Genomic DNA, 26,843 nt, shown 5'->3' with positions numbered 1-26,843 from the left:
AGGTACTTTCTTGGAGTTCTTGTTTCTGTAAAGAACTTAAAAGCATCTTTTAAACATGCCTATATTGAAAAAACTACATAAGAAATTAAAATTCTTTAGATCAAAATTTCTTCCCATCTTTCTTGGGCTTAGTGTCTCAGCCATGAAAGGATACACTTCTAACATGAGCTCTAACTGTGAAGTAAACAAAGAAAAAAAAGAAAGAAAGAAAACCAGCCTTGTCTGCTTTTTTAATAATTTGTATGAAAGAAAGATGAAGCCCATAGGATACAGACTGTGTCTGGTTTCAATTTTGATTCTTCTATAAAAAGTCAACACTTCCTGTGAGCATTATCAGACAAAAAAAATAAAGTATCAGAGACAATTATTTTATTAACTTGGAAAAGGACAAGCTGAAATTGAGCATTTCTTCAGGTTTTGGCAAAATTAATGAATATTGGTCCTTTCCTCTCCCTGTATTTTAAAAGTGTAATGTGACTCTTGAGGCCAACTTGAAGTCAGCATTGTTTTCTTTTAAATTCCAGTGTTCCCCCTTTTATTAAACTACTGGAAGACAAAATTAATCAGCAGTGAACCTGATTCATGGCAGCGAAGTTCTTTGTGAAATTATGACTGACATAAGTGAATATACTCGTTTGTTTCTGTCATAGAATCCTTGCATTTTATTCACTACAGAAGAATCTTGTCCTTTACTAGTGTTTGTCTCTGCTGCCTTCACATCAGAACAGAATTCTGTGTATGATTTTCATTTTTCATGTTTTATATAGGGCATTTAAAATAAAGCATTGACCTGTGATAAGCTAGTATACCCAAAAATATCTAAAAATGGTTTCGAGCCATGCACTACTTACTATATTTTATGCACAAATTTGATTTTTTTCTGTTAGTCCCATAATCAAAAGTTGCCTTCTAGCATGGAGACCATGGCAAACATGTGCCTTCATGTCTCCTTTATTCAGATAATTTTATCTGATTAATGTATTGTTCTTAATTTGTACATAGTTCTTTAATGTCGTATTTATATGAATTTCCACATTCAGTGAGTGGAACCGTATGGATATCCTGATGTTTAGGCTCACCCCAGACATTTTGAACATATGCATGGGAAGAGTATTTAATCTCTAATCATAAGTAACACCCCTGTTCTGTCTTATACTCAATTCCAAGTAAAGGAACCATCAGAATTAACAATTAGTTATGAATGTGGGTATATGAACTTAAATTTTTCTCTCCTAGATCTTAAAGCACATGAAATATATAGGCAGAAAAGATGGGGAGAAATTGGACCAAGTGGGAATAGGAGAGAGGTACTCTCCCATTAAGATGTGTTGACTCGAAAAGACAACTCTGACTTCAAAGGGGATGAAACATAGTTTATTTGACTTGAGATCCATGGCTTGGGAACACAGACTTAGACTACCCCAAATTCCATGTTCCACCATAGAAGCAATTTCATGAAGTTTTTATAATAACAAAAAAAGGAGATTCATAAATCAAGACATAGTACAAACAGTGGCAACATCAGAGAGGGGGGAGAGTCTGCTGTGGCCTAAGATGTTGTCTTAGCGTTCCTTCGCCCTTGGATGGGTGGAAACTAGTGCTTTGTTAAGTTAATGTATTCTAAGATGTTTTTACCTATTAGTCACAGGACATTAGGTGACACAGAAATGGGCAAGGAATGGCTCTTTGGAGGGCTAAAGATGGCTCAAGATAAAGTGTAATTAGGCTCTGGACCTCCAACATTGCAAACTTTCCACCATCACTAAAGGTCTAATCAGTTAATCAGCCTTGCTGAAGGTTCAGCCTCAGGATTTAGCTTCCTTCTGGGAACTTTTGTTCACAGGAGAGCAGGAAAGCCTGAGGAGGGGGTGGCTATTGTCTTTCTGTGCCATTTGTGCCACAATGAAGCCCCGTTTGTGAAAACACTTGGCTTCAAGTTTTCATTTCTTAATTTAGATCTTGGGTTAAAATACCAACATTTGTTCCTCAAGGCGGTGCTCAGCTAATAATAACACATTCACGTCTAAAAGCCTGTTCAATAATGCTATTGATATCCTCATTAATTTTCAGCCAAGACAATATTCTGGAATACTTAGATGGTACAGCATAGGAGGATACCAGTTCCTTTGAAAGAGCTTGCCATCTTAAAGAAGAAAGCAAAAAGCAAACTGCGACTGTGTAAAGTGACAGACCTTCTCAACAGGTTTTTCTTAAGTGCTTTTCATGTAGGAACATTCAGATGTCTTGGCTAATTTTCATTCTTATAACACTGTGCATGGAGATATTTTTAATCGTCTCTTCTGCAGATGAGGAAACTGAGTCATTTAAGGGAAGCTGAAAGTTTCCACTGAAAACATGTGGTAAAGGAAGGCTTCAACTGTAGCAGAGATAAGGGGAGAGTTTACCTAATCCATGTCAACCCTTTGTTCCCCACATCAGATACATGGATGTGCCTGACAAACTATCCAACGGTTTCCTCATGTGGGATCCCATTTCCATTTCCCCTTTTTGGCATATTCGTCATCTTCATGATGATGAAACAGTTGTTTCTGCTCCTCTGCACTTGGCCATTAGACAGTTCCCTCCCTCCACTATCTCTCAAACACCATATTGCTTCATCGTAGTAAAACAGTTTTACTCACATAGACAGTTTGGGGGGGTGAGATGCATGAACTTAAAATTTGGTTTCTAGTGGCAAATTTCAGTGTCTTTCTTTTCAGTTGCTTCCCTCTGAAAGAAAAAAAAGGGCAACTGTTCAGCAAGCTATTGTTTTTTGTTTTTTTGGTTTTTTGTTTTGTTTTTTTTTCTGGTGCTCCTCCAGACCTGCATGCTGAGAGTGAGCGAGTACAGGCTTTCGTAGGAACGGCTCTCTTGTTGGTCCATTTTTGAGGCTCACCCGGGGATCAGTGCTCTTTCTCCCAGGGAAGCTGGAGAGTTTTATCCACACAACACTTTCAGCAGCGTGGAAATATGTGACCTAAGACTTAACACTTCATCATTCCCAGCCGCTGTACTCACATTTAATATGATTGCTGAATCCTTGTTTCAATGCTGCATGGCACAGGGACTTGTCGAGTGGCTAGAGGGACAGCTCTGGCTGGTCTGAGCTTAAAAATTGCGAGGGAAATCCCAGTGGTCCTCCTTGTCTTTCAAGCAATTGCTGCAGTTTAAGAGTGCTAACTCAGAGTTTCAGCCCCCTGCAACTTTCTATTCTGTGCACGCGTTCTAGCAGGAAAACTTTGGACTTCTTAGCATGTAGCACCTGCTCCTGTGAGATGCTGTAAAATCTTTAGCACATCCTAAAGACTGCTGATAATTTCTGCTACTGTGGCACTTTCACCAAGTGTGGCCTGAGTGTCTTAGGAGGAAGGAAGTAAAATATGAGGGCTGGGATTAAAACCCCAGAACCCACATAAAAATCTATAGGTTGTGGCAAACACTTGTAGTCCCAGCACTGGGAGACTGAAACAGGAGGATTCCGGGGTTTAGAGGCCAGCCTTTCCATCCAGTGATGTGAGCGCTGATGCAGTAAGAGATCCTGCCTCCAGAAGTAAGGTGGGAAGTGGGAAGGTAGACACAGTGAAAGAAGACATCGAATGGCAAACTCTGGCTTCCATAGGCACGTGTGTGTGTGTGTGTGTGTGTGTGTAAGTCTTCACACACACGGAATCACTGGAATACTAACTTTAATGAATCCTGTATTTCCCTCTGAATTATGCAAATAGTCTTTAGAGGATTACATATTCAATGTCATCCAGATGAATATTGTGCAATTAGTCAAAAAGTTAGTTAAATCAGAGAATAACTTTGAAAATGTCCACACACATATTAATTTTCAATATAAAGCTACAAGTGTGTGTGTGTGTGTGTGTGTGTGTGTGTGTGTGTGCACGCGTGCACGCGCAGCAAACTCTGGGCACTCTAGGTGTTTGCTCTAACCACTGCGCTGAAGCACCACACAGTGCGATCTGTTGGTATTGCAATAGCAGACGTGACAGAAAGGAATTTGATATCAAACACTCCTCGCTGTTGGGAAGCAGTTCTACTGGCAGAGGCAATGGAACAAACTTAGAGAATTATTGGTAGAAACTGAGCATCAGCATATTCTAAAAAAGAAATAGGGAACATCGACTCCTTTCTTAGGTTGATTAATGGAGGAAAAGTTAAGGAAATGTCTGTTATACTTTAAAATTGATATAAAGTTGGAATAGAAATAAACATTTTCCATATTGTACTACCTGTGTTGAGACAATCAGTGCTGCTATAATTATTATAATACTCCTTCACACTTCAAAGCACAGATTAACCCTTCATTAATAATTGCCTCAATTAACTGTGGTTCATTTCTTCATAAAACATCCAAGTATATGTCCTGTGATTACAGGACCTGGTCTTTTAGTGTTAGTGTGTGTAAGCACAGTTAAGGAGTCTGTCCAGATGCAGATTGTGTGGAATGTTCTGAGATACGCAGTCTGAAAGCTGACACTGTTATTTTTACCAGCTCTCGGTTGTATGGCTCAGACTCAACAGAATGATCTCTGAATATTGGTGTAAAGTGCTCTAACATTTGTCCTTCTGTGTTCTTCTGTCCCTTCCTTCTTCCTTTCAATGTCTGTGAAATTAAATTTATTGCATGCCAGTTCTTCATTAGTGTTGGAAAATTCACAAATATAGCACAGCTTCTATTGCTCAGAGCTCAAAACAGATTCAATAAGACAGATGTGTCCATAAGGAATTAAAGTGATCATCAGGTATTGCCAAGGGAGTGCTTTCTGAGCAACTGTGAAATGCCCCAAATCTATATCAGCAATTTCTCAGGTTCTTTCTTTGTCAATATCTTCAATGATAGTCTTGGGAGAACACTCTCTCTCTCTCTCTCTCTCTCTCTCTCTCTCTCTCTCTCTCTCTCTCTCTCCCTTGCTTCTTCCCTTTCCTCCTCTCCTTCCCTCTTCCTCTCCCCCCCCACTCCCCGCCTCTCACACACACATACACAAAAGAAAAAAAATGAAATTTTGACATTGCTGATTTAGGTGACTCCAAAGAAAACCATAAGGTCACAGTGAGACTTGGATACAATGAATTCAACTCAGTTACTCACTGGCCCCTATTACTCATCGTTCTGCCTCCAAATCCAAATCTTTGCCAATGAAGAATCTAAGTGATAACACCCATTGGTTTCTAGACTTGACTATTAAAATTAATTGTGAGGTCACTAGAAGAACTGAATCATCTGTAAAATTATAGTATAATTGGGCTCCTGAATAATGATAACAGCAAATACAATACTGGTAAATAAAGGGAAGTATCCTGATAATAGTCATTGGAAAATGTTCAAATTATGTTTAAAATGTCAATTCAGTTAAAAAAAAAAAACAAAACTTTGTCTAAAAGAAGCTTGAATAGAGAATTATATTTTGGTTAAGCCTAACTAGACTGATTTAACCCAAGAATGTCATAATAAACAGGTTTCTATGATAAGAATTAGATGTCAACTTCAGCTGAAGAGTACTAGAATAAGTTAGTAATTGAAACAAAGTATGGAAAGGCCAACAAAGCTACCTTTAAAAGATAATTTGTGTTGCTATTTAGAAAACAGATTTGAACAGGACAAAGTTACCTCTGGAGTAACAAGTGAGTGTCTCTTTTCTTTCACAGGGCTTTGGGAATCCCTCTGGTGAATATTGGCTGGGGAATGAGTTTATTTTTGCCATAACCAGTCAGAGGCAGTATATGCTGAGGATCGAGCTGATGGACTGGGAAGGGAACCGAGCCTACTCACAGTACGACAGATTCCACATAGGAAACGAAAAGCAGAACTACAGGTAAGCTACATTCAAGAACTGCAACCAGTTCCTACCACCAAGGAGCTTTAATTCAAAAGCAGGAAATAACATAGATTGTGCCCGACAATGAAAATTCAACTTGTTTGTCTAGGCCTATGGTGATGAGATACAGAAAACCCTGCAAGGGCTTCACACAGGCTCCAATGTTAGCCTTAAAAAAAAATTAGTGAGTTCATTTTATATTCAGAACCCAGTTTACCCTTTCTTCGGCCCCTCTGCCACTCCCCTCCCCCCTCCCCGACTCTGCTCTCCAATCCACTCCTCTATTCCAAAAAGAGCAGGCCTCCCATGGGTATCAACGAAACAACGCATATCAACTTGCAATAAGACTATAAGCACTTTGCTTTGTATTAAGGCTGTGTAAGGCAACCCAATATGAGGAGTAGGGTCCAGAAAGCCAGCAGAAGAGTCAGACAGAACCCCTGCTCACACTGTTAGAAGTTCCACAAGAAGACCAAGCTGTACAACTGTAACATATATGCAGAGGGCCTAGGTCAGTGCAGGCTCCCTGGTTGTTGGTTCAGTCTCCGTGAGCTCCTATGAGCTCAGCTTAGTTGATTCCGTGGGTTTTCTTGTGATGTCCTTGACTCCTCTGGCTCTTAAAAATTCTTACTCCCTCTTTTCATCAGGATTCCCTGAGTTGAGCCTAATGTTTGGCTGTGGGTCTCGAATCTGTTTCCATCAGATGCTGGGCGAAGCCTCTCTGATGACAATTGGGCTAGGCACCAATCTATGAGTATAGCAGAATATTGTTATGTATCATTACATTGACCTTTTCTCCAGCTGTGTTTGGTTCTATCTTAGGTCTCTGGGCCATTCAGCATCTGGGTCCTGGCACTCCAGGCAGTGTGTGTATGGTGTGGGGGACTCCCTCTCATGTCATGGGTCCCATAGATTGAGACGTTGGTGTTAGCTCAGTCCTAGGAGATACTGAATTAAGTGAAGCATATGTGGCTGTGCTGTAGTTGCTATGAAGGTTTAGTGGCTTTATATATCTAAGAATGATACCAGAAACTATGTGACTCAAGGCCTTCTGATAATCTACTCTTCATAACAAAAGATCTGAAGGTTTTATTTCCTTTACTTTCATTAAATTTTAATTTTTCAAATTACTTCCAATGTAACTAGAGGGAATTTTCTATTTCTGAGTGAATTGCATCAAAGGAGACAAGGCATTGTCAGCAGGATTTTTTAAATAACAAACTGCAAAAAAAATCTAAATGATAAAGGCCATACATATAATAGAATGCAGAAATAGACTATACTATTGATTTCAATGGTTCTGATTATTTTCTCAATGAGCAACTCATAGCTTAGGAGAAATGAAAACTATGGCTATTGAGCTATTGATTTATTTCACAAACATTTACTGTGTTACTATCATGTTCTAAGATTATATTAGGCACTGGCCATTCTCAGTCAGTTTCAGAGACCTCATAGTCAGACTCTGTGACTAACAGCTTCTAAAATCCTGGTTAACATTCCTCAAGACCAGGAGACTACTGTAGTTGGTGTCATCCATGACCTAGCCATACAATACTCATCACATAACAAATCCTTAATCGGATGTGCTATGATTTCATAACAGGTAAAGAAGAATTGCAATGACTTTGATTCTCAATATTCCCTGTCTGTCTTGCAAACATAATAGTAAATAAACATCAAACGGGTAATATATGGCTGCCTGTAACTTGTAGTGCTACCAAACAAAGCCTTGTGGTTTTTCCATCCAATGTGGCTGGCTGTGTCCTCGGAGATCAACTCTTTCTGATTCTTGTTTGTCTTTTTAAGTCATAACAATCTTTGGGAACTAAAATCTGACTTTTCTTTTAACGGCAGGATATTACATGTACGATTACATGTAGAGCCTTGGAGATATAATAATCATTTTCTTAACAAATAAGGATGATGTCACATAAGGGAGGATGAGGGATAGATCTAAGAAGTACAAGTCTCAGAGTGGGAGCAAGGGTATACTTTATGGCAGCTCCAGAAACCGAAGAAGAGACATTTATAAAATGTAATGGAGTGTAAGAAGAAATGTTTCTGAGGAGGTCAATATTTTGAGAGTTTTGTAACAAGAAAAACCACTGTAAAACATCAGGGGTACTCTTATGTAAATGTTTGGACCTGAAACTTGAAACTATATGAAACTTGGCTAATGTCAGACAGCTTGACAATAGAGCTAGCAAGCAATTAGTCTCGTCTTTTTCTAGGCTTCTGAAGAATTTGCCCTGGTTCCTTTCCAAAATGCCGCTCAGTTTGCTATAGGCGGTTGTGGTAGAGGGGCTTATGCGTACGTGTGTGTGTGTGTGTGCGCGCGCGCGCGCGCGCACGTGCCGTTGGGTGGTCTTTGGTGGATAATGACAGGGCAAGCTCGGGGTAGCTGGCACCCCCCTCAAGGCTCCTGGAGTCAAGCGTTCATTACTCTTGTCTGTGCACGCAGGAGCGCTGGCTTTGTCTTGGAGCTCACTACCACTACTTTTATTAAACACTCCGTGAACTTGTAGTATCTATGATTCTCTTGTCCACATGTCTTTCACACATATGATGCAGAGCTATGGTAAAATAGTAAGTCTTCCTAGCTTTGGAATGGTATACACTACAGGATTTTCTTTCACGAAAGACGTTTGAAACTTGAGAATCAGAATTACAAAGCTAGGGCTGTGATTTAATTTAGCACATTTGGTTTTAAAGGAAAGAAAGCAGAGGCTAAAAGGCACACTATTTTTCTCGGGGAGAGAGAGGCATTTTTTACTATTCTCTTTTTCATGGTGAGTTCTCTGATAGTATTGCCATAACAAAGTGGGTGGTTCTGACTTTATCTCTTACCATAACTTAACAAAAGGTACATCTGCCATAATTTATTCTCACAAAACTGAGTGTAGGATTCTTGTTTTCATCAAATAGGAAATTATGATGCATTAAAATCAAAAGCCTGATTTGGAGGATGGTTAAAGTAAGTATGCCATAAAAAGTATTACTATTTCTTCTTTGCCAAAAAAAGACTATTAGTTTGAATGTAAAAATGTTTCCCATAGGCTCTTGTGTTGGAGTAATTGGTCCCAGGTTGGTGGCTATGGATTAGAGGGTGCTGTAGCTTTAAGGAGGCCTTACTGGATGAAGCAGGTGCCTCAACAATGGGCCTGGAAGTTTTGTAGCATGGCTCCACTTACTGTCTGCTCTCTGCTCTGGATTGTAGATACTATGTGACCAGCCACCTCCAATGACTGCTGCCGTGCCTTCTCCTTCATGATAGACCCTAACACTTCATTTTATATATACAAATGTCTTGTCAACATGTATGTCTGTGTACCCCGGGCATGCTTGGCATCTGGGGAGGCCAGAAAGGGGAATTGGAGTTACAGTTGGTTCTTAGCACCATGTGCTTGCTGTGATTTGAACCCAGGTCCTCTGAAAGAGCAGCCAGTGCCAGCCCCTGTACTACTTAAATGAGAGGCCAGAATAAACCCTCCTTCGCTTGAGTGGTTTTTAATCAGGTGTCTTATCACATCAATGAGAAAAGTAACCTATACAATCGAAGAAAAGCAAATTCCTTGAGGCTTCTCTCCCCATTCGTGTTTTGAATTAAATTCACGGGTTTTTTTTTTTTCTTTTATTTTTCCTTCTTTTATAGATGCTGTTAAGTGAAATAGTACTTTTACTTCCTCCTTCCCTTTCTGCCCTCCAGCCTCTCCCAGTGACTTTCATTTGAACCCCTCCACTCTCAAGTTGATAGCCTTTTACTTTTAATATGCTTGTTACACACACTCATACCCACAAATGTGTATTCACATATGTGTGTGTGTGTGTGTGTGTGTGTGTGTGTGTGTGTGTGTGTGTGTGTAAAACCTCTTGAGTCTGTTTTTGTTGTTTGTGTGGAAAAGATTTCAAAGCCGACTCTGCACTGAATAACCAATAAAGGGGCTCCTCCCTAGAAAAGGCTAGTTCTCTTCCCAGCAGTGAATAGTTGCATGTAGTTCTTAGAAATTTTATTCTGAAGATGCTTTCAGCTATAGTCACAGACCTTATTTTAAAAAAATGAAAACTCATGCTTACATTCTTGACATATACTGATTAAAAGCAAGTGTTGCAAATGGATAGATTAGCTTAGAGATGTGCACTTAACACACATATTTCCCTTTTATCCTCCAAGGGAACTTCAAAACTTTTCTCAGATGAAAATAAAATCCACAGAACCCAAGAGAACATGAATCAGAAAAAAATAATAATGTAGAAGTGTCATGATAAACATATCATGTGGAATAGCACGCAATCAATATGAAATTATTAAACACCTCCCGGGGTGGGGCGGGTATTATCCGTATCCTTGTCATCTAGCGCCTGGGCTATTGTACAGCCTTCCTGCCTCTAGCCTTCCTACTCTCAAATATTTCTTTCCCACTATATCTGGAATGATTTTTCAATAGACAGCCAGGCTTGGTGTTTATCCTCTTTCATAGATTTGAACAATATTTTAGTATCTGCAAGTGAAGTCTTAATGGTCGTCTTAATGCTTTTTGTCACTGCTAACAAAAATCCAGCTGATACTGCCAGGCTTTTTCAACCCAGTGCCTTCCTCATGGCGATGACGTTCGATACATTTTCTAAAACTTTTGTGTCTTGCTGGTGTTATATCTATATCGTGCATACACCAATCTAACTTTATTACATGAATATGTTTTCTACAACTCAGATTCTGTCTTAACAGAGGATATCTTCCCTGAAGCCTTCCCTAACAAGTGCTGGGGTGTGCCAGCCTCATTCTTCCCTTGAGATCTGGGTCACTCTTCCTATCTCCTGTGAATGGTGGTGGCAGACTTCTTCCATATGATGCTCCCTCTCAAAGTATTGCTGTCTCTAAGAGAAGTCATATCACTCAAAGTCAATCTTTCTTTCAGTAGGCAAATTATGACTGGTCAACACAGGAGTGTAAAAATACTCCAGTCCCCATTCAAGGACGAGGTGTACAGTTTCCTTGCTGTGCTTTGGTTTTAGGATGACCTCTTTGGCCACAATGTCCTGATCCCTTCACTATGCCATAAAAAGCAGAAGCAATGCCCTCTAAGGCACCCATACTGGTTTTCCAGAGAAACAAGGTACCCTCATTCTCAAGCCTATTTGGATTCTGTGCTTCTATTGACTCATGAATGGCTCTCTAGCATCTGTATCCTATCACATCATTAAATATTAACTAATTCTAGCTAGCATTCTTTTTCTCTATATGCTACTCTTATTTTTGCTCTCTATGTGTGTGGGAATAATTTCCATAAAATTCAAGTTATATTTGTTCACAAAATTACCAAGAGTTGATAGATCATGTACGTGCATGTACACTTATTATGTATCACGAGTTTTGTTTTCACAGAAGAAAACCAGGCCATAGCACTTTGCACAGTCATAAGAACTAATATGACTGACTACAAGGAAGGATTTGAAATTTGCTCTTATAACTGCCCACTATGTATATGGCCATTTCACAATAAAGGACAATTCATTAGCTAGTCTTTTAAATTAAATTAAATAAAAACACCTAGTCTATGACAATATGTTTCTTCCAATCTTGTTGTTTTTTTAGCACACATTGCCTCTTCTCTTTTATTTTTATTTTTATTTTATTTTATTTTTTTTCGAGACAGGGTTTCTCTGTGTAGCTTTGCGCCTTTTCCTGGAACTCACTTGGTAGCCCAGGCTGGCTTCGAACTCACAGAGATCCGCCTGGCTCTGCCTCCCAGTGCTGGGATTAAAGGCGTGAGCCACCACCGCCCGGCCCGCCTCTTCTCTTTTAATCCCAATTTTCTTTCCCCTTCTTTTTATCCTTCCTTTCTTCTTTTCTTCTCTTTTATTCTTTCTGTGCTTTGAGATAGTATCTCACTCTGTCAGATAGACTCGCCTTGGAATTTACTTTTAGCCTTATTTACAGTGGCCTTAAACTAACGATAATGCTCCTGCCTTGGTCTCCTAAGGACTGGACTACAGGTGGGAACTCACACGCTGGTGTGAGTCTCAACTTTCCAGCCCCATAAATTAAAGTGTTTGTGAAGCTTCTTGAAGCTTAAAAATTATTTTTCTAGAAGATTTATTTTAACAGTTTGAAATTTTGTCTGAATGTGTGTATGTGCACTATGTGAGTGTCTGGTGCCTGCAGAGGTCATAAGGCTGTAACAGACACGCTGGACCTGGAATTACGGATGGTTGTGAGCCACCATGTGGATGCTGGGAACCAAACCCAGCTTATCTGCAAGAGCAACAAGTGCTTTTTACCTGCTGAGCCATCTCTCAAGCTGTGGCTCTACTTTTGTGTGTACATTTCCATTTTATGGGTTTTGAATTACTTAATAAACATTGGATTTTTATGTCCCTAATAAATATTTAAGAGTTTCTGTCAGTTTAGGGATTAAAGTGGCCTTTTACTTCTCATAAAAGTTTGCTATCTCAATACAAAGTTAAAAAAACAAATATACAATCATCAACACTATAATAATTTCTATTTTCAAAATAACAGATTAATTGTGGAGTTGAAAAGATGCTGTGCTCAGTGGATTGAAAAGAAAAACAATTCTTTAATGAGAATCAGAGCTGTTTAGGCTCTAAAGAAATCTGGGTTCATTGTCTGTAAAACCAACATGAATATGCTAGTCATGGTTATTCAGGAAAACAGAGCTGTGATGCTTGCTATGGAAATTACATTGAAATAAATGCTTACCATGTGGCTTGGTGAACAAGCCAGGACAATATGATTTGACCATGTTCACCTCCTCTCCCCCAACTCTTCTTAGATTCATCCGCCTTTCTTATGCAACCAACTTTGTGTCCTTTTTCTTTTCTTTTTAACCCTTCGAGATCAATTTGTGTGGCCCAAATATTCTTGAGTGTATCATCTTCTGCTGAAGAATAGTATACTCATCAGTGATGACAGTCTTAGAGAAAATTGTCTCTTCCTATCTTAGCAGCTAAAAATCATCAAAAGCTCCACAGATAGAAGTGGGATTGTGCGCCACAATTCCCTGTCCATGATGGAATTGGGTTCAACTTTGGCTTGTACAAGTTTTGTACATGGTGTCCTAACCATTGTGAGTTCATGTGAACAGCTGTCCTGCTGTGTCCAGAAGATGTTTCCATGTAGTCATCCACCATGTCTGGATCTTAGCGTTCTCTCCACTCCTCTTACACAATGATTCTTGACACTTGATGGGTGGTGGTGGTGTGATATGGGTTGTAGTGTGTGTGTGTGTGTGTGTGTGTGTGTGTGTGTGTGTGTGTGTATGATCCTTTAGAGCTGAGAACTCTACAGTCTGTTTTTCTATGCACCTTGGTCAGTGTGGGTCGCTGTGTCAATCACCATCTATTACAAATGATGGTTGAGAGATTCACTGATTTATGGATATAAATATAAGCAGTTAGGGGTCCATTTAATATGGTGTCCATTTATCTTCATAGTAGTAGGCTTTCTCCTAGTGTCTATGACCTGTCTAGATATAGACTAAGCCTGATAATAGTGCCATGGATGGATTTCATCCTGTGAGAGCAGGACTTGAATCCAACCAGATAGTGGTTGGTTACTTCCAATATGTTCACGTAACTGTTGCAACAGTGGGGAATGTCTTTCCAGGCCAGTCTGGATATGATTAATTATTACTTTTCTCCTCCAGTAACTTGTGTAGTTACTTCCAGTACTATAAAAGCTAACTAGTAAGGATGAAGTTTCCAGATTTCTACCAGTGGCATTTTGACATGTTCTATGGCTCAAACATGTGGACAAACACTTTATATGTACTTATAAAACAAAAAGAAGTGTGGGAAAGAGGGTCCCCAAATAAGCAATCCAACAGTAGTATAATTTAGCTATATCTTAGGCAAATTACTGAATATATATATATATATATATATATATATATGAATTATCTTATCTTTTTGTGAGAAAATACTCTCATCAGAAATACTATATGATCTTATGTTGTATCTGGTAAATGTAAATTTAGTCGCATAAATGTGAGGTATTTAAGTTTTTAAATTCAATTTATTTTGATGAGGGGATGGGAAGATGGCTCAGTGGTTAAGAGTGCTAGATGCTCTTCTAAAGGACCCAGGTTTGATTCCTGGAATCCATACTGCAGTTCACAACCATCTAAAGCTCCATTTCCAGGTGATCTGATGAGCTCTTCTGGATTCTGTGGGCAAAAGGCACATACTTGGTGCACAGAAATACATGCAGATAAACATGCATACACATAAAAGTAAATATAATATAATTTTTTAAAAAATTATAATAATATAGTCTGTTATGACATTTACCCTGTGGCTGGAAGTTTCTCCAGTCCTGCCTGGCCCCGCGGTTCTGTAGCTGCTTATAAAATGATTCAGATGCTTCTATTGACTACAAACTGTATAGCCTAATGGCTCAGCTTCTTGCTAACGAGCTCTTTCATCTTATATTAACCCATTCCTATTAATCTATATTTTGCCATGTGGCCATGGTGTTACCGGTCTGCTGGCATCTTGTTGTTCCTTGGGCAGTGGCTGGCGTCTCTCCTCCTCTCCTTTCTTCTTCTCTGTCTTCAGTTTGAATGGACCGCCTAATCTTATTCTGCCTTGCCACTAGCCAAACAGCTTTCTTTAAGAACCAAGTAGAGCAACACATATTCACAGTGTACAGAAAGACATCCCACAGCATCACCCCAATATCTTAAAAACCTCCTTTGCTGCTTACTATTTTTTTTATTTATTAGAATTCAAAATCTAAACCAGATCCACTTATTGCCTTGGTCATAACTCTAAATATTTTATACCTAGGACATACTACCATGTACTAACAGCTGGCCGAAAATGAATTTAAATTAATAAAAATTAATAGTATTTATAGAAAACTGATATTATTAAAGAAGTCAGGATTTTTTTTCAGGACATTTCTTTTCTTGATTATTTTTTCTCAATTATATTTAACTATATCTTTTAGACCAATGATTTGTACATTTCACATTCTCTGACAATCAAACCCATTAAAGGTCCATTTGTTCCATGGTTGGTTGGGCTAGGCTAAAAGGTTTGTGAAAAATCAGAGTTTATAAAATTTATTAAACTAATAATTTTTGAAATGGTTTTAGCTTTGATCCTTCTCTTGCTAATGTCTTGGATGATTGTGGTACATCATTGAAAACTACTATTTTATGTTATTATAAGTCAAAAGTGTGATTTATTATTTTAAAAAAAATTAAATGTGTTACTACTTTCAAGAAAGAAAGAACTGAATAAAGACTTTCTAACTTTAATGTAAAAATACATAATTTTAAACCATATATTTTATCAATTATTTTACAGTTTTTTTTTCCACCATATATTGGAGAATTTTAAAAAAATCTGAACTTCATTTTTCCAAACCATATGGCTGTGGTTTGGACATAATTAGTAACTATTATAGTATTACAGATAGTAAAATAAGTCCCTCTGCACATAGTAGAAAACTAGAATCATTTAAATCTGAAGATAGTATATATCACTTTATAATGCTCCTCTAATTATGATATGGTTGTGCCATTTATAATTTATATTGGTGGATATTAACTTTTGTTTTCTTCACGTTTGTGGGGTTTGCATGGTACTCAGATCAGAACTGACTTGCTGATGTCTATCATAAGCTTTGTCTGGAAAGATTCTACATGAATAGATAAATAAAATATTGAGAAAATTGTGGAAAAAGACTTGAAATGTTCTGGCCACTAAACATCTGTTTTGCACAAGTTTTATTTTTGATTGGGATCTTTTTTTGGGAAGTGGTTTGATGTAATGTATTAAATATTGCACTGGGAACTCAGACACATGAACTCTAGACTTGGATCTGCAGTTGCTTTTCTGAAGGACCTCGGACATGTTGCTTCACGTTTCCAAATCTCAGATCCTCGGGAGTAAAATGAGGAGGTAAAGCTGAGGTTCATTCCAAATCTACAAAACAAATTCATATGAACTGCAAAGAAGTCTCTTGAGCTTCCCATGTAAATCTGAGCCCTGCATTTTGGAGGTATTGGAAAACTTACTTTCCTTTTTTTTTTTTTTTTTTAGTGAAATGTTTCTCATTTCTCTGATCCTTGGGGCTACATGGCCCTATAGTCCTGGCTGGAACCAGTAGCAGATGTTTTGAAATACTAAGAAAGTTATTTTTGCAGAACTCCACTGCTCTCTTAAATATCCAGCAGAGGTTTCCAAATTGAACTTTCAAGAAGTTTTATTTGAATTTCCAAAGCACCTCTGTCCCCCTCTGCCTCTTTTAAAATAGGGTCTCACTATGTATACCAGATTGGCCTTGGACTCGTGAACCTCCTTAACTCAGCCTCTTAGGTATTATGATTATAGGAATGTGGCACCCATACTTGACTACAAATAGATTTTCCAATTTAGTAGAAGTCATAATTCTACTCAACCTGTTGCTTTTGCTGTGATTATGTCCCCAAGCCCAGAGAAGATAGTTTTAATGACTGGAATTGGAATTTGTATTATATACTTCTTGTCTGAGATAAAACACTTCTGAGGTGCAACTACTTTGGAGGGCAGGAGAAGAGATGGGTAATAAATAGCCACACAAGCAACATAATGCCACAAACACCAACCAAAATAACAAGGCATGAGTTAAGTGGCCATGGACTATTTGGGAAAGTTGGGAAGGCACCTGGAATGGCCTAATTAACATAAAGTGTGAAAATAGGAATTAGCTGGAGAATAATGCAGAGTGGATAATAGTAATAGCAGATATGAATGTTTGGAAGTTGGGTGTGAGGTGGTGGAATGGGGTCTCGCTCAGTGCTGAACACACAGCAGCCACTTGTTCTCAGCATCTTTCCAGCTATACATTTCTGCATAAGCTGTTTGCTGCAAAGAGGTTTGCTGCTCAAGACTGAAATCAGCACTAGTTCATAAATATAGACACAAATATTTAGTAGGGATTTGCTAAACACAGCAGTTTAGCAAAACACAAGTATTAAGCCCAACTCTGTGCCTATGACTTCCTTTGTCACTGGCCTTTGACTAGGTCCATAGTACTAGGCATGAATTACTTTCAACAGAGCAGGCCTTAGATCCAATCAGAAATCAGTTATTTTTTTTAAAAAAAATGTGTAGCTGGGGTTATCTCCTGGTCCTGCCTGGCCCACAGTCAGGACAAATCTCTCTTACCCGCTAATCCTGCAGCTGCTTGGACCCAAATAAACACACAGATACTTATATTACTTATAAACTGTATGGCCGTGGCAGGCTTTTTGCTATCTAGTTCTTATATCTTAAATTAACCCATTTCTCTAAATGACTCGTGGCTTACTGGTACTTTACATCATGCTCCTCATTGCAGCGGCTAGCAGCAACTCCTGACTCAGCCTTCTACTTCCCAGAATTCTCCTTTCTCCTCATCTTGCCTACACTATACTTCCTGCTTGGCTACTGGCCAATCAGTGTTTTATTTATCAGTCAATCAGATCAAAATATTCACAGCTTCGCCAGCAAAAATGAATTGTAGGCTTTCTTCCCCAAAATAAGGAAGAAACTAAAATTTCACTTGCATCTATTTGTGATTTAGTTCCACGCTCAGTCCCTGGTTAAGAACCTGATTGAGATTATAGTTGGGCACTAAAGATAAGAGATCAATTCTGCTGAGATTGATGATAGATGAGGCATGTTGGAAGAAGTTAAGGAAGATTGTGGAAAGACTTCCTTGAGGAAATCCCAGGTGCTTTATGAAAATGTGAATATGTGTGTGTGTGAGGCAAGCATGAAAGATGGTGGAAGAGGAGGAGGGAGCTTGGGATTCCAGTAAGAATTCCAGTAAGTATGTGGACAAAAAACAGAGGTAGGAAAGGGCATGCCTCATTTAAAGAACAGCCACCATCTCCAAAGTGGGGGTTCACTGTACTACAGATAACAGAAAACCTTAATCCATGCTGAAGAGTAGGGAATTATACTAATTGTGAAGAGAAGTAAACACAGGGTTGGTTTTGGTCTACAGAAGAATCTGCTTATCCACACTGGCTTCCTAATTGCAGACCTTGTTGTAACATTCCATCAAGCACAAGAAGAGAAAGTATTTCCCCCTGCAGCAAACCTCACACAATGCCTCTCAATGATTTTTAGCATCATAACCACTCCACTCTGTCCTCAGTCTAGAAGATGCTGGAAAGGAATTTTCTCACTGTTCTCTAAATAGAAACAACAATGAGAATATATCGGCTTCCCTCAGATTTTGTATACTACAAAACACCTATTGAGATTCTCAGATTTTACAATGTTCTAAGTTATATTCTGGTAAAAGAAAAAAATCCATAAGTTTTTTGAGATGGCTATGGACCTGGGATTTTACACACTGAAAGAGGGCCCAGCTAGGGAGCCATTCATCTAGAGTTGACTTTGTTAGTCACATAAAGCCTCATGGGAGTTGAAATACACTTTAAAGAACTGTTTATGTTTTGTAGGGATGTTATGCCATATAATTCATCTTGACCCTCAAATTTTGTGACGTATTACTAGAAAGGGCAAGATGCACTAGAAGAACTATTTTTGTTTGTTTGTTTGAGTTTGTTTTCTTTTGAACTGATAGCAGATAATTATAACTGTATTTTTCTGAACTTTGGAAAATAGATTTCATTTCTTTAAAACTCACAAAAATTCTCTCTCTCTCTCTCTCTCTCTCTCTCTCTCTCTCTCTCTCCTTCCCTCTCCTCCTCTCTCTCCTATATGTGTGTCTAATCTCATCACTACACAAAGTACTCAATTAAACAGCAAAAGAAAACTAAGGGTTCTTGAAGGACTGGAACTTTAACTGATTAAAGAATAGATGTTTGAATGAATATTCTTCAGCCTCTGTGTGTCAAAATATTGACCTTACACTAGGTAGTCTGTCCAAACATCTACTCTTCAGTTGCCTGTTCTTTAAACCTAGTATTTTATTGGCTCTTTCAAATAATATAAAACAGTGTGGACCTGAAAGAAAATTGATCCTTTCCATCTGTGACTTCTCCACTTCACTTCCCTCCCAGAAATGTATTAATAGATCATGTCTCTATCTCACTATATTTACAAATTTTACTCTAGACACGTGTCTATCAAAGCATATTTGTTTAATTTAGATTCAGTCATTAACTTTAATTCATGTTTCCTGAGGTACCATGAGACACAGTCTCACTCTCTGGAAGCTAATGGTTTGTTTATTTATTTACTTATTTTCTGGATGTGGGTGAGAAGACAGAAATAATACTTTCAATCTATGATTTTATTGGTAGTTTGGATTTTTTTCAATTTTTACTTATTTTGTACTGTACTGCTTATATGTGCTTGATCCTTATTTCCCTCTGGTATCTATAAATTGTTCTCATATACTTAACTCTTAACTAGTCAAAGTGCACACTATCAGTTGTTCTAATCTTCCTACTCACACACGCTTTTCCTCCCAATCTTCTTTTCAATTTTTGCTTCTACTTACAGATTTGTATCTGTAGATGTTGATCATCATCAGACCACTATCTCTCCTGAATATTGTTCACTGATTGCTTCATACCTTTTCTTACCATTTTCTCACAAATGCATTGATAGGCTTTTGGGAACAACTAAGTGCTCATGTCACTTTTGGAGCATTTGGTCAAACTATTTCTCCAATGTGTAAGAAAGTATTGCAGGAGGCTTACGGAGCTTTCTCCAGCAGAGATGACTATCCCAAGATTCAAGACCAACAAACAAAACTTCTGTTCTTTAACAGAGTATGAAGCTGTTGGAACAGGTTCAAAAATTTAATGCCTGGGTTCCAAAGGAAATTATCCAATTGCATGGGCATTTGTATATGATATAGGTCTCTTCATAAAATTTGATGCTTTCATCTCTCATTTGGGCTGAAGTAGTCATTTTAGTGGGGTGTTTTATGAGTTATTTTTTTTTCAGTCTTTCTTTGTTGGCAGCCATAGCTCAAATCTATACTCATTAAAGCAGTGCCCAAATACAATGTGAACAAACCATTAGATCATTAATATTGGCTAAATGTCAAATCATGAACATAATGCCCTTGGACTTTGAATTCTAAAAGATAATTATGTTATTCGAGTTAGGGTGTTACAGCATATAGACTATCTCTTGAGATGACTAAAATTTAACCTCCAAGCAATCTGAAATCTTAGTTCATACTGACTCAATAAACAGTTATGTGTGGGAGATATAAGAGTTCATAAAGAACTAAAAATTTTCAGTCTAGTCAAGCAGATGAGGCATATATATATATATATATATATATATATATATATATATATATATAATATTACATTGGGAGTAGTAAGCCATTTATCTGTGTAATGAGAGTTTAATGAGAAGGGGGTTTGTGGACTTAGTGGGAAATTTGCTTGCTGGGCAAGGATGAGGACCTGACTTCAGATCCCCAGCACCCATGTCAAACCTAACTGTGGCCATGCTTCCGTAGATCTCTGGTGGTGTACTAGCGTAGGTTGTATAATTGAATGCCTTCTGAATAATTTTGGATGAATGAATAAAATGTTACATTGAAATGTCATTATAGAAATAATTAAAAATGTCATTTAACTAGAACTAATTTATTCTTATTTTGTAAAAATGAAGAGTATTTTTAGTTTCAAATGAAGAAAAGGGATGGAAAGGTACTAAGATTTTTGATATCACTGAATAAATGATGCCTGCAACACACTCAATTAACTGAAGGAATTTATTCTTTCTTCTCTTTCCTTGATAGACAACCCTCAAACACAGTTATACTCGAATTTCACAAGGCTTGTTGGAAACCTCCCCATACCCCTCTTCCAAAACATTAATCTCTATCAAACTTTGGCAACAAATTCTTTCATTTATAAAACTTAGTCCTTTGATATTCATCATTTGTATAACTCCCCAAGACTTCTTCATAATGTCAAAAAAGAAATGCCCATGGAAATAAGGATAAATATACAGAATATTATTAGGTATTTTGCTGGCTTAGTAAAGTAGTAGCTTTAGGTTTTCCTCCAAGATCCATAACTTCATTGGCCCTGGATAGCTGGTTAGGTTTCCAGTATTAGGCATGATTTCCCTCTTGTTCAGCATGTCTTAAGTTCAATTAGAGAACTGTTGGTTACCACAAGGTACTAACACCACTATTGTACCCTTAGGGTTATCGTGCCATGTTGGCCATTGCTATGTAGTTCATAGGCATTGTAGCCAGGCTGGACTCTTTGCTCCCTCCCTTGGCAGCTTGCATGGCATATTCCAGCACCATGAAAGCTAGTCCTCAGGAAGAAAGGCTTTTAGGTCAGTTCTAGATCAGGTGTGTCTGGGCCCTGTATCTGAAGTACATGGTGTCTTCATCAACTGGACTTGTCTTCCATTTCCTGGAGGGGAGTGGGGCAACCAAGGGCAAAGTAATAACCTATCATGCTTTAGGAGTTTCTTGGACTCCCCTGAACAAAAATTTAAAATAGGGCTTCTCATACCTGGTGTTGGGAGGTTGTTAGACACTCTTTGGGTCTTGGAGGGTGCATTGTGAACCCAGATGGGAAATTTTTATTTAAATTATAGACATATATTTATACACCAAGCTTATGTGTATTTTAAGTACTTTAGGGAAATCATATGATTCCTTATGACTTTTTTTCAGACATTCTTAATATTATTTTACCCTCCTCTCTCTTCTATATTTATCTTCATCCTCTCTCCCTAATTAGAGCCTCTGTGTGTGTGTGTGTGTGTGTGTGTGTGTGTGTGAGAGAGAGAGAGAGAGAGAGAGAGAGAGAGAGAGAGAGAGAGAGAGACCACTGTCCCCTTAAGATCACGAGTGCCCTGTTATTGTCTTCTATTGCTTTACCACCCTTTATAAGTGATCCTTTTCTGCTTTACTGGTTTCTGGAATCACCCCAGGTTATTAACTCACATCTGAAGATTTGGGGCTAGATGAGAGACTGTGTGATTTGTCTTTCTGGGTCTGGGTTACCTCACTGAATATGATCCTTTTGTAGTTCTATCCATTTACCTACAAAGTTCATCATTTCAGCTTCTTTTTTTTCTTTTTCTTTTTTCTTTTTTATTGTGGAATAGTATTTTATAGCTCATATATGTATGCAATATTTTCATTATCTAGTAGCCAGTTGAAGGACTTGCATGTTGCTTTTATTTCCAATCTGTCATGAATAGAACACCAATGAACATGGCTAAACCATTATCTGTGGAGGATGTCAATTCCTTTGGGCATATATCTGGGAGTGGTATAGCTTGGTCATATGGTAGATTTTTTCTTTTAAATTAAGTTTTATGAGGATTCTCCATACTGATTTCCAGAGTGGCTCCACCAATTTGAATTCCTGTCATCAACAGTGAATGAAGTTTTTGATTTTGGTTTTTTGTTTGTTTGTTTTGTTGCCATTTCTCTTCTAGTATTTGTTTTCAGCTGTTTTGGTGATCTTTGCCATTCTGATTGAGGTAAATGAAATCTCAAAGTTGTTTTGAATTGCATTTCCTTAATTTTTTTGTTGTTTTGTTTTTGTTCTTGTTTTTTTTTATTTTTTTTATTTATTTATTTTTTTTCCGAGACAGGGTTTCTCTGTATAGTTTTTGTGCATGTCCTAGATCTCGTTCTGTAGACCAGGCTGGCCTCTAACTCATAGAGATCAACCTGGCTCTGCCTCCTGAATGCTGGAATTAAAGGCGTGTATCACCACCAACTGGCTATATTTCCTTAATTTTTAAGAATGATGAATATTTCTGAAATATTTCTAAGCCATTTTTTTCTATTGAGAGCTCTCTATTCAAGACACAGATCCATTTTTGAATAGATCATTTGTGTTTCGACTATTTTTAAAAATTCTTTATATGTTTTAGATATTAATCCTTTCTCAGACTTATGGCTGGCATTGGCCCATATACCTATGGTCTTTGGTCCTCATTAAGGAAATTTCTCTTTGCAATAGATAAAGACCACCACAGAAATTATAATCAATCAAAATGCAGAGTTGTGTATCTCAGTCTCAGCTGATACATCTATAACACAACTCTTGTGCTCAAGGCTCAAGGATCATTGAGGAAGAAGGACCAGGAAAATTGTAAGAGCCATAGGAAAAGAGAGTTTTCTGATAAATTGTGTCTCCTAGAAATGTCAGAGTATCTACACCCATGAAGTTTCACCAATACCACTGTCTAAAAATTACCTGAACAAGGAGGGCACCAGTAAATATGCTAACACGGATGGTGAAAGACCAGTAGCTTCAACACTACACACAGAACTACAGGCATCTAAGAAATTTCATCTAAGAGCAGGAGAAATAGTCTTCCCCCAGGGAGAGCGCGCGCGCGCGCGCGCACACACACACACACACACACACACACACACACACACAGAGAGAGAGAGAGAGAAGTAACATTGTACACATTGAGCAGGTTATATTTATGTATTTAGGAATGTGCACACACACAAACACACATACATGTAATAACAATTAGGACAAGGAGAAGTCATGAATTTGAAAGCAAGCAAGATGTATATGGGAGAATTTGTAATGAGAAAAGAGAGGGGGAAATAATTTCATTATATTATAATTCAAAAAATAAAAAAACTTTAAAAATGATGTGTTTTCTTTTCAGAAGTTTGAAATAAAACCAAAACTGTTTTCTTTCTATGAAAATCATCAAGAGAAATGTTGTCATTATTTTTAGCAAAACATGTTACCTGTATCTCTCAGTGATGATGCTGTAGCCTATTCTAACAGCCTTCCTTGCTGATGATACCTTGCCCTTTCATTAGGGGTAAGGATGTTAAACCAGAAGCAATCCTTGGCCACAGCTCTAGTGTCATGGCTCTATTGAGAAACTCAGTCTGATTAAGTCACTGCTACCAGGCTCTGAAAAAATACCAGTGTGTGTGGGTAGAGGTAGTGTTATCTGTGATTTTTTTTTTTTTCAAGTAACTGTAAGAAAGACAAATTACTTTCATTTGTTGACAGGGAGAGAGACCTTGAAGCAAAAATAAAAATGTGCTAAGCTTGTAAGTACCTAGGGCCTTAGGGTTTGATACTTCAGACTCCATTTGTTGTTTAAGATTCAAGGTCAGCCTTTGATTTGTCATACATATATATAACTCATTTTCCTTTGGATGATGAAAAAGACTCTTGGTATCCTGAAAACAGAGTGAAAAAAAATGGAAGAAATGAAAGTCTCTTTAGTAGATAAAATTAGTGAGAAACAAGATTTATGGAACTGGGACACCTGGGACAAGGAAAAGAAAGTGAGATTGCTACCAAGACTGATAAGTTGTATCTTCGGGTGTTGCTTGAGTTTTCCTGCCTTGCCCTCAGTCAGGACAAATCTTTGTCACCTGCCAGTCCCACAGCCGCTCAGACCCAACAAAGTAAACACAGAGACTTATATTGCTTACAAACTGTATGGCCGTGGCAGGCTTCTTACTAACTGTTCTTACAGCTTAAATTAATCCATTTCCATAAATCTGTACCTTGCCACGTGGCTCATGGCTTACCGGCATCTTCACATGCTACTTGTCATGGCCCCGGCTGGCAGTGACTCCTTCTGCCTTCCTGTTCTTTTCTCCTCTCTGTTAGTCCCGCCTATACTTCCTGCCTAGCCACTGGCCAATCAGTGTTTTATTTATTGACCAATCAGAGAAATTTGACATACAGACCATCCCACAGCATTCAGGATCCACATGATGGAGAGAAAAGACTTTCCACTTGTTGAAATTTCTGAACCTGAAGGGAGTAACTATACTTTTCATACTGATATGTGGAGAGCTGTGACTAATTTTAGTGTATACCCTTTGGACTCATTTTCCTATTACATAGTAATTGGAAAAAAATTCAAATGTTTGTATAGTTTACAGTGACTAGCATTGTTATACTCACAAACTTTTTTTTTCTTAGAGAAAAAAATAAAGATGCAAACCATAACAGTCTTTCACATGGGTCTTTGTTCACATCAGATTGTCTCCTTTGGAGTATCTTTCTTTGCCGTTGAGTGCCCCACCCCCACCCTTTCCTGCTTCCTTATTTCTGTCCCTTTAAATGTTTTGCTGTAGAAAAGCATTTTATTTTAATCTACTAACACATCATCCTTCAGGTCAGCCTCTTCTTCCCTAGCTGGACAAATGATAAGTTCTTAGGATTCCCACAGAGTTGTTTCAGAAGAAGCTTCATCCCCAATGGCTCACACTTCAGGTTCCATTTCACCAGAATCAACTGCTAAGAGAGTCTTGACTTTTATTTTATAAAGTGAAAAAGGTCCAATTGCAACAACTTAGCTGAATAGAGAAAGGCAGAAGTACCTCTTTATATGTAAGAATTAAAAATCTTGGCCACACCCACAATTCAAAAGAAAGGTAGATGATCTTTTGAGCCTCAATTCAAAGAAGTTTCCTTATATAATTACAAAAATAATACTTGGCATTAATCAGTGGCCAGTCTTATTTACCTGTAGCAATTAGTCACCTGTGGATGTTGATTTTTGGTCAACAACTGTGACTCTAATGCCTTCATAACAGTGAAGACAGAATGAGTTCCTGGAAAGAGGCTGTTCCTTGACCTGGGTTTCTCTGGGGTCTCTGTAGGACTCCACAGACTCACAGCTGTTCTTATTTGCAAAGTTCTTTTTAAAATGTTGGAAAAATGTTAATTTTATAAAATTTTACCTCTGTTTCCCAATGAAAGAGAATGGGTATCAAAGCAAGTTTTTTTTCTCACATCATGAGCTGCCCCTCTGTAACATACTAAGGACATTGTCATGGAGAACCACATCAGGTACATTACCAATGCATCTCATTGCAATCAGTGACAAATCCATTATACTCAAAATAATGGTTTCCTCTATTTCTTAAAATGTCTTCTACAAGTGTATACATGATGTGTTCCTGAATGTTTATGTGTGTGAGTAAAGGCATGAATGTGTGGAGATCAGAAGGCAACCTTGGGTGTCAGTACCTGCCTTCCACCATGTTTGAGACACCTGTCTTTTCACTCATTTCTGTCTACAACACGCAGCTCTACATACCTGAGAGCTTCTGGTACTTCTCTCTCTCTCTCATGGCACTGGAGCAGTTCTCAGATGATGGACAACACTGCTATGCTTTGTCCTGTGTGGACATTCTAATTCAGGTCCTACATCTTCATGGGAACTACCTTTGCCCACTGGACCGACCATCTTCCCAGCCCCCCTCTACTTTAAAATCACTCCGACCATTGCACTGATATTTTTATTGTGCCTCTATGGCTCATCTACCTTGTTTAAATAATTTGTAATTTGACTAGCACCTTGAGAAAATATTTACCTTATTATACTCTTTTCTTTTACAATAAAGAATGTTAACTGAAGAATTTACACATAATTTTACTTTGAGTTAGTTTCCTAATCTCCATGGCTGTGCACACAATACAAATAAGTCATTTACTAATAAACAGAAGAACTAACAGGAAATAGATATAGCCTTTCTTCCTTGATCTGTGCACATACTATGTTGAACGTGGTTTTGTATTTTGGAAAACTGAAAAAACTGAGACAGAAAAGAAGTGGGAAGATTAAAAGGAAATGAGCCTGGCAAAGGACATAAATATTCCCTCACAGGGATATATATTATATCAGCGATAGTAGATGTTAGAGATATTCTCACTTCAGCACATATTTATTCCTGCATTCATATTGAGAGACATAAAGGCACTCGAAAATGTATTATAACTGTGATACATTTAGACCACGGCTTCCACGTGATGCCGGAGAAGAAGAGTATGTGATGGCTGAGAAGATGGTAGTAAAACAGTACCCCAAATTCATGTTGTAAAGACATGTGTAAAGTGCAATGTCCTTTCCATTTTCATTCATGCATGAGGAGAAATTATTTTAAAGGGCACAAAATGGGCAATGATGTTTTGTTCTGAAAAAAGAGACAAAGAGCTGGAGAGGTGGCTCAACAGTTATGAGGATTCACTGCTCTTGCAGAAGACCTGGGTTTGATTCCCAGCACCCAAATGGTGATTCAGAACTGTTAAT

General features: G+C 38.0%; 1 protein-coding gene across 2 annotated transcripts in view; it reads left to right on the top strand.

Annotated features, from left to right (window-relative positions):
• Angpt1 (angiopoietin 1) overlaps nt 1-26,843 on the top strand; it is a 247,086-nt gene that overhangs the window by 202,864 nt on the left and 17,379 nt on the right. For both annotated transcript variants that reach the window (XM_028879305.2, XM_028879306.2), the window contains exon 7: nt 5,656-5,822. In XM_028879305.2, the coding sequence (XP_028735138.1) occupies nt 5,656-5,822 (167 nt within the window). The remainder of the gene's footprint in view (nt 1-5,655; nt 5,823-26,843) is intronic.

The sequence above is a fragment of the Peromyscus leucopus genome, chromosome 20 (assembly GCF_004664715.2).
Source record: "Peromyscus leucopus breed LL Stock chromosome 20, UCI_PerLeu_2.1, whole genome shotgun sequence".
Lineage (NCBI taxonomy): Eukaryota > Metazoa > Chordata > Mammalia > Rodentia > Cricetidae > Peromyscus > Peromyscus leucopus.
Note: the sequence above shows the minus strand (reverse complement) of the source record. Positions and strands in the feature narration are given on the sequence as shown.